General features: G+C 38.3%; 1 protein-coding gene and 1 non-coding gene across 2 annotated transcripts; both read right to left on the bottom strand.

The window, feature by feature from the left end:
• Window positions 1-588: 588 nt before the first annotated feature.
• Window positions 589-2079, bottom strand: LOC122061302 (protein indeterminate-domain 7-like). The gene is made up of 2 exons (XM_042624529.1): window positions 1797-2079; window positions 589-1680 (listed from the first exon to the last, which is right to left on the bottom strand). The coding sequence occupies exon 2, from the start codon at window positions 1661-1663 to the stop codon at window positions 809-811; it is 855 nt and encodes a 284-aa protein (XP_042480463.1). The 5' UTR covers window positions 1664-1680; window positions 1797-2079; the 3' UTR covers window positions 589-808.
• Window positions 2080-7684: 5605 nt separating this feature from the next.
• Window positions 7685-7791, bottom strand: LOC122062259. Its single transcript, XR_006134881.1, has one exon. It is a non-coding gene; the product is annotated as a small nucleolar RNA R71 (small nucleolar RNA).
• Between the last annotated feature and the right edge of the window lie 417 nt (window positions 7792-8208).

Genomic DNA, 8208 nt, shown 5'->3' on the forward strand with positions numbered 1-8208 from the left:
TCCCGATTTAATTAATAAGACATGAGTTGATCCCATAATTTGTACTTATATAAGGAAGAAACTTCTTTAGATTGCACCGTGAGAGTCACCGCGTGATCCTTGGGTCGGAGATCCCGCATCCCACCACCCCTCTTCCCCTCGCCTGACTGGCCCTTATGCTACACTAACCACAGCATTCCGCACACCAGCTCAATGTGGCTTTTGCCTTGGAACACCATCGTAAATAAGATCTAAATCAAACATAGAATATAAAAAATCCAGCTTAATGGGATCTTGTTTGAATTGCATTCGAATCAAGACCTAATACAATCACATCCCAGACTATATATATTTAATGCAATTGATGAGTACTACTTGTCAGCTATTCTGCATTTCTTCCTGCCTCTTCTCTTCTTCCCTGTCCTTCACAGTTCAATTTTAAGAAGATTATATTACTGCATCTCTGTGAATCAAACAGAAATCAAGAAGCATAACCAATAAAAAATCCATTTGGTGGAACTGAACAAAAAAAAAAAAAAAAAAAACAGGTTGCTATTGGTACAGCCAAAAAAAGGGGGAAAAAGAAAAACAGAAGAAGAAGAAGAGAGATGCAGTCACAGAGGAAATATGAAAGATGCATTCCTAGCAAGAACTCTTACAGAAAATTGAGATTACAGAATCCATGTGACCAACCACATTTAAGTTGGGAAAAGGCTTAGAAAGAGTTAACGAACCCTGGTTCATGTTGAATCCTCTTGTTCTTGGTAACCCATTTGATGTTTCTTTCAGCTTCACTCCAATCGACCCATTTGAAATTGATTTTTGAGATCTAAGTTTTCACAGAATGATCTTCGGCACATTCAGGGTGGTTTCTCCTATGAGCTGAAAGGTTACATTTGAATGCGAATTTCAAGCCACATTTGCACTCAACCCTCTCACCACAAAGCTTCTCATGATCCTTCAAGTCTATTTCCACATAAAATTTCTTCTCACATTTCCTACAATTGTGCAGCTTCTCCCCTTCCGAGTGCTTCCGGCCAAAATGCCGGCGAAGTTCATAGAGACCCACGCAAGTCCGGCCACATACGGGGCACCGGCATGGAACTTTCTTGTTGTTTCCAGCTTTGGATGCTTGAGACACTGAATTATCAGGCCATTGCCGAGAAATAAGAGATTCATTAGTGAAGTGAGTCCTGTAATGAAGTCTTAGGGTTTGTAGATTTCTAAAAGTTTTGTCACATCCAGTCTCTGAACACTCGAATGGCCTCTTGTTCTGAATGATCTCAATAGAAACGGTAGGGACCTCCAAATCCATTACTTCTCCAGAAACCTTAGCTTTCTGCAACTCAATATCTGTTTCTGGACTGTGAAGTTTCTGAACTGTGTTTTGGGTTATGGAATTGAATTCCAAAACCCCATCAAAACCCACATTCTCATTTCTCAGAAAATCAATAGCTTGAGTTGCATTCACATTGTCATTACCAGAAAAATCCAATTGGGCTCGAAGGAAATCCAAGTACTCAACAGAAACAGTAGGATCAAAACCAAAACCAGAGCTTTCTACAGAATTTGAGCTTACCTGAGAATCACTGATGAAGGGTAATTCCAAGTTGCATGAATCATCAGGAATTGAGAACTTCAGCTCTTTTTGTTGTTGGAATGCTCTAAAATCGGCAGAGTCCATTCTGGGTATCTGATTTTCTGAATAACAGACGAAAATTTTGTGAGGATAACTTCTCCAGTGAACAGAGACACAGACCCAAAGAGGGAAGGAGGTAGTGTACTTTTGGAGGGTAAGGGGCATTTATGTAATTTACCATTTGTGTAGGATTTGCAAGAAGAGACACGAGGAGGGAAGTATTTGGAAAAGCTTGAATTTCTTCGTTCTGGCCATCATTGCAGCTTCCTCCAGAGTTCTTCCTTTTTGGCAAGGAAGTAGAAAAAGGGATGGTTTGAGGGCCATGGGAGGAAAAGTGAGCCACTTTCGTGGCTAATAATGTTCCTTTGGTGGGGTAACAGTTGATTGTACTACATTGGATGCATTACAATAAGATGTTTTCGAGGTACAAGAATCATGAAGCACACAATGAGGAAGAGTTGCCCACAAAACCCATAAGTTTTGAGACATGAAGCTGAAATTGCACCACCTTAAGAGAGGTTTTTTTTTTGGTAAAAACCTTAAAAGGGTTACACCTTGGGAGTTCACATGGAAAAGGGAGGAGGGGGGGAGGGGATCTCTCTAGTCTAACATAAAGTTTTGCCACGTGAAAAGGTGAAGTGGTAATTTTTATGACATGGATATTTAGAAAATAGTTAAAATCGACCACATTGTCATGGATAAATCTTTTGTGTCAATTTGCATGTGTGGCATTCTAGCCAATGCTTGATCGAGGCAAGTCTAAGATCATTCAAGCAATCTTAATATTCATCCAAACTGATTTCACAACAATCGATGAGATATGGCTTGGGCACAAACCCTAATGCTAAGTTGAGGCCACCTCCTTTGCTGTCTTCTTTCTTCTATGATGCAACAGTGTAAATAGGAGACAAGAAAAAGGGTTATTTTGTTGATCCTATGGCATATATATCTCATATTAAGCTTTTTTTTTTTCTTTGGTAAGTGAATGAGAACCCTATCATGTTATACCCTTACCTTAGATCCCTCCTTGTGACTGTACAGATGAAGCATAGGAGAATACCAGCACGAATGAGTACTGGTTAGTAGGGTGTCAATGATAAACCCAACCCAACCCTAAGGTCTTTAACTTAACCAAGCCCAACCCAGCCTAGGTCAGGCTAGGATATCTTAGCCCTGGCCCAACCCTATTGGGTTTAGCCTAACCCAACCCAGTCCTAATTGGGCTGGGTTTAATCTAATCCAGTCCAACCCAATACTATCGATTACTTGGTTGCTTGATCTTGATGCATTACAAATGCCAAAGACCAAAGTTTTCATATATGTATAGATTGTGGAAAATAAAATACCTTTTGCTATAAGTACCCATTAATAATTATATTAAGGTGTACCAAGAGGTGGGGCCTACACACTGGAAACACCTTCAAAATGCCCCATTCAAATGAAGGATCTATATCCATACAATTAAGAAAAATGTATACCTTTGGATACTCTTATTCAACCCAATTGCATAATCAATAATACCCTAAATCCATTTAAATTTGAATGGTGATATACATTCAATTGGAGTGCACATAATAAAGTTGTTTCAAAATAAGCCATTTTTATTGGCTAAACCAATATGAGTTTTTAATAAATTGGATTCAAGAATAGAGGCACAACCTAAACAACTCTAATACAACTTGAAGGACGTAATTCCCTCTTCATATAATAATAAGATCTTACCATAGATTCATAGAGTCACAAATTAAACAATAAAGAAACAATGACAAATACCGTTCACCATCGACTATGAAGAATTCACCGTTGTTATATCATTCATGTACCTTGATTTCCACTACAACAAGTACGAACAATGGATTCTCTAGGTTTCTCCCACTAGCTCCCCTTAATGCTCTCTTGGTGATGGCTCCAATAGTGAGAGTCAAGTTAGGGTAAAAGGAGGACCTAGAGTGCTATTTATAGAGTTTGTGCACCCTCCCATCAAGGTGTGCCAAATAGGGAAAGACTCTTTTCTCTTAATTAGACTAGGAGTGGGTTTCCTACTTAGAATCCGATACTAAATATAAGAGATTAGTATTGACCAATTTTCTAATCGTCCTATGGGATAACCATAGAGAATATTCCTACAGTAACTGCTTTGAAACAGTTAGAGGAGTAGTTCCGATGCCTCCACAATAGAGCTGACATTGGCAAATGTCTGTGGCTCATCCTTTTCCTTCTAAAAGTTCATGAAGGCTTACTGATACCCCCATACATTGTTTTTCCTGCACCACAATCACCCATCAGCATGTTGTATTGATCGTTGGGAAATTTACAGTGCCACCCCCTGTAGAATGCCACAATTATAAGAAAATCCCCTCTGTTTCAACAAATTAAACTCAAACCCCTACCGTCAGTTACCATTAAGAAATGCTATGAAATGACCTTTTTGTCTTTATGAGTACAACCCTACGACCCGAATACTATTAGTTCCGTTGCCAACGTATACTTCTCCTTCCATCTCCGGCTAGAAATGCACTTCCCATCACTGCCATCTTAGGTCACCAGCTAGAAGGTTTATTTTTTTTTTCTTCTCTATTTTTTTTCATCTTCCATGGCTTCTCTGCAGAACTCTCTCCTTCTGAGGCTCAGAGGCTCCAAGACCTCACCAGAGTACTCACTGTCATTTCGGAACAGGTCCGCCATCTTCAAACCACCCGATCCCCTCAGTTCCTAGGCTTGAAGATCGGAGACAGCTCTGTCTTGCTCAAGGAGTCCGACTTCTGCTAAGATCTTTAAAATTTTCAGATCTCTTTTGTGTTTCCTATCTTTGCCCATTGTTCAATCTCTGGTATAAATGCCCAATGTTGTTCTTCCTAGTTTCTAGTTTAATGTTTCATGTTTTAATTTTTTTTTTCAAGTGAATCGAGTAAAAAAAGATGCTTCTTTTCCCATATGAGTTAATGATTTGTGGGTTTGAGTCGTTATGGAAGCAGACAAGAGGAGGGAGGGAAAATAGGCTTCTGGGGTTCATATTGATGGTTGTTTCCTAGCTCTAGCTTGATATGAAAGTATTATGCTTCTGGTTCTAAATGCAAGTGAAGAGAGTAATGGCCTTGTACCTGGTAGATTTGTATGAGATACAAAGAGATTAGAGACTAGTGAGATAAGGTCTCACTGTTCCAGTTTTCTAAGGTGAAATTTTGATATGACAAGACTCAAGTTGAGTTGCTTTCAGAGAGTAAATTATCTATATTCTTTCTTTGGTCATCTAGATTTTGAGTTGGTTTGGGATTTAGGATTTATGATCGCATTTATGTGTGAAATCTTAGGATGTAAGCATGCATTTTTACATACTTAGAATAGAGCTACCTTGGGTTTTACTCTATTTTTATAGGTTTTGCATATACAAGGCCTTAAGGACTATCGGGCGTCATATCTCTAATTTTACTCATAAAAAGGTCCTATTTCTTTTCATGGTAGGACAAAATTTTGAGCAAGATGGACATGTCGCATTAAAAGCACACATTCATTTTGACACCCATACAAGTGATTATTCTTTTTGGGTCAGAAAAAGAATAATAGACCAGAACAGAACCGAGATGCAGGCCCAACCCTTATATAGTTGTCCCAAGCGTATAAAATAATATTCCAGATGCCAACAAAGAAGGAGGGACCCACAAGCTTGGGCACTACACTTTCTCCTCCACCTTGGGCGATTCTCTCTTTTTTGGAGATTTTGTGAAGATTTTCTCTCTCCTATTTTCCACCTAGCACAAGGGACATGGACGAAATTTCCAACTCAAAAAGAAGTTATCCCAAAATCATGCAAAGCAAGGAGAGGAAAATCATCCAAGATGGTCTTTGGCAAGATAGAAGAGAGATAAAAGAAAATAAGGAGAAAAAATAAGAAGAAAAAGGAAGTAATTCGTTGGACTTTCTCCTCTCTCCTACGATTCTTTCACTTTCTCTCTTCTCTCTTCTCTCTCCTCCACCTCATCACTATTGATCTCAAAAGATCCCATTAACTGATTTGAGTTTCCCCCCAATTAGGAAACCTAATTCGTTGGACTCTCTCGTCTCTCCTTTTCTCTCTTCGCTCTCCTCCACCTCATCTTTTCTCTCTTCGCTCTCCTCCACCTCATCACAACCTAAATTGTTAGACTCCCTCTCCCCTATTCCCTATAAATAAAAATCATCTAAGAGGGGAGAGTGCGCACTTCTCTTTTAGGGTTTTCTCTCTTTCTCTAGAACTTCTCTTTTAGGGTTTTCTCTCTTTCTCTAGCACTACTCTTTTAGGGTTTTCTTTTCTCTAGTCTTTCTCTAGGTTTTCTCTAGTTCTTCTTATAGTCTTCTTCTTACTTTTTGGTTTAAGAACTTATATAATGGATTTTTATTTAATGAATGAATTTTTTTTTGTTTATTGCTCATGGTATTTAGTTGTAATTTTACTTTTTATTTCTAGGCATAGTTCTAAGTACAAGAACCAAGTGTGGACCATAAGTTTTCAAGTTCAGATTTGTCTTCTCCAGGCCTAACAATTTTAGATTTAGTTTATTCCAGATCTGGTTTTTAGCGTCAGTAGTATTTCAAATCAAACAAGAAACAATCAAGTTTAATTCAAGTATTGAAGTTCAGGTAGGTAGGCTTCTATATAAGTCTTCTCACCCCCTCTCATTCCCTCTTCTTGCTACCCATTCATTCTTAACTTAGGTTTTTAATTTCAGTTTTACTTTATTGTTTTTCCTTTCCCCCAAGGTTCTTGGTTAGACGATGTGTTGGCTTGACCCCTCTTAGCCATAGAACCATCTTTTTATTGCCTTTACTTTCAGTTATTTACTTTGCCTCCCTTTCCCTAAGGCTAAGTAGTGAAGCCTTTGTAAGAGTTACTCTCTATTCAAGTAGGGCAGCTCATACTAATTACGGTGCATCCCTCGGGCTAAGTAGAGAAACCTACTTGTGTGCCTCTCTCTGGCTCTGTCCCATTTATTTGCAATTTCACTTTATTTATTTTAGTTCAACACTTCTTCTTTTACCTTTAATTTATTGCTTTTTTATTTCAACACTTTTAGTTATTTACTTTTATCTGTGTGGTTTAAAGTATTTAAATTCTTAGATGTGTTGGTTAGGACACTTTTAGATGCATTTGTTTTAGGGCGATAGTTAGAAGTAGACCACCATAATTAATCAATACACTTTTGTATTACTAAAAGAAGCCAAAACTAAAGTGGCTGCTCTCCTTGTATTCGACCCATAGCTACACTGATCCGTACGCTTCTTTTAAATCTCAAACAAATTTTTGGCACCGTTGCTGGGGAGACAGTTTCATGTTATTTTTCACTTTCTTTTGGTAAATCGGAGTGCTTTATTTTTTTTTCTTTTATAATTTATTGAATTCCTGAGAAGAATAACTTGCAATAATAGTTGCATCGGTGGAGGTCACTAAGCCTCATAGTATGGTAAAGACAGGTTCCGCCCTATAGCAGTACCTCAGGAATTGAGCAACCCCAGATCCCTACCAGTAAGCTCACAAAAAAGCTAAAAAAAAAAAATCCATTCTTTTGTACTTGCCTTATTCTAGCTATGGATAGTGTCCTGATGCATGAGTACTAGGCGGGTACATAATACTGAGAATTGGTTAGTAAGAAGAGATCCAACAAGTAGTGACCTTATAAGTATACTCTCATCATTACCTTTCAATATGAGAGACCAATAGCAAAACCCTCCACCTAAATCTCTGAAAGATAGGGTCTACCATGCTAGAGCACCCAATCTGCCTGTATAGTTCTACCATAAGCCCAAGGTAATAATTTTGAGCTCAAATCTCAGTACATCACTAAGTTGTCCCACTTCCATGGGCTGACCTCTGAGGATGTAGACCTATTTCTAAGGAAATTTGAAGAGGTATGTGCTCTAATTAAAATCCAACAGCTTTTTGATGATGTTGTTAAGCTTAGGTTCATCACTTTTGCATTAAAAGACCAAGCTAAGAAGTGGTTGTATGGGTTACCCACAAATTCCATAACCATATGGGAACAATTCACATTTGTCTTCCTCAAGAAGTTTTTCCCAACTCACAAAACCAATAAGCTTAGAAGTGAAATCCTTTAATTTAGGCAAAAGTCTAGTGAGTCATTTTCTAAACTTGTGGAGAGATTTAAGGATCTACTCCAAGAATGCCCTCACCATGGCTTAGACTTACGACATTTTTTTCTAAATAATTTATGAGGTACTGATTACCTGTCTATATGCCCTGGGGGATTCACATCCTTTACAGATGATGGAAAGACATAAGAATTCTTACTTGACTTAGCTGACAAAACCCATAAGTGGGAATCAACCCAAGAAAGTCAAAGAACCATAGGAGGGAAAGGATATTTTGTGGATGGGATAGTAGCCAAGGAAACACTTGGATAGCCTAATCAAAAGGATTGAGGCTATTGTTCTTAGAGAGCCATCATCAGTCAATATGGTTAAGATGTGTGCTTGGTGCCAGTCCCCTGGACATATTCTAAAAGAATGCCCCAACACCTCTGGGGGCACTTCCAATGGTAGTGTTAATACCTTATATCATAATAATTCATATAGTAACACTTATAATCCAGGGTGGA

Source organism: Macadamia integrifolia, chromosome 14 (assembly GCF_013358625.1).
Source record: "Macadamia integrifolia cultivar HAES 741 chromosome 14, SCU_Mint_v3, whole genome shotgun sequence".
Lineage (NCBI taxonomy): Eukaryota > Viridiplantae > Streptophyta > Magnoliopsida > Proteales > Proteaceae > Macadamia > Macadamia integrifolia.

Bases quoted from the DNA above. Each gene is read 5' to 3' on its own strand.
- LOC122061302 (XM_042624529.1), bottom strand. From the start codon at position 1,663: ATGGACTCTGCCGATTTTAGAGCATTCCAACAACAAAAAGAGCTGAAG.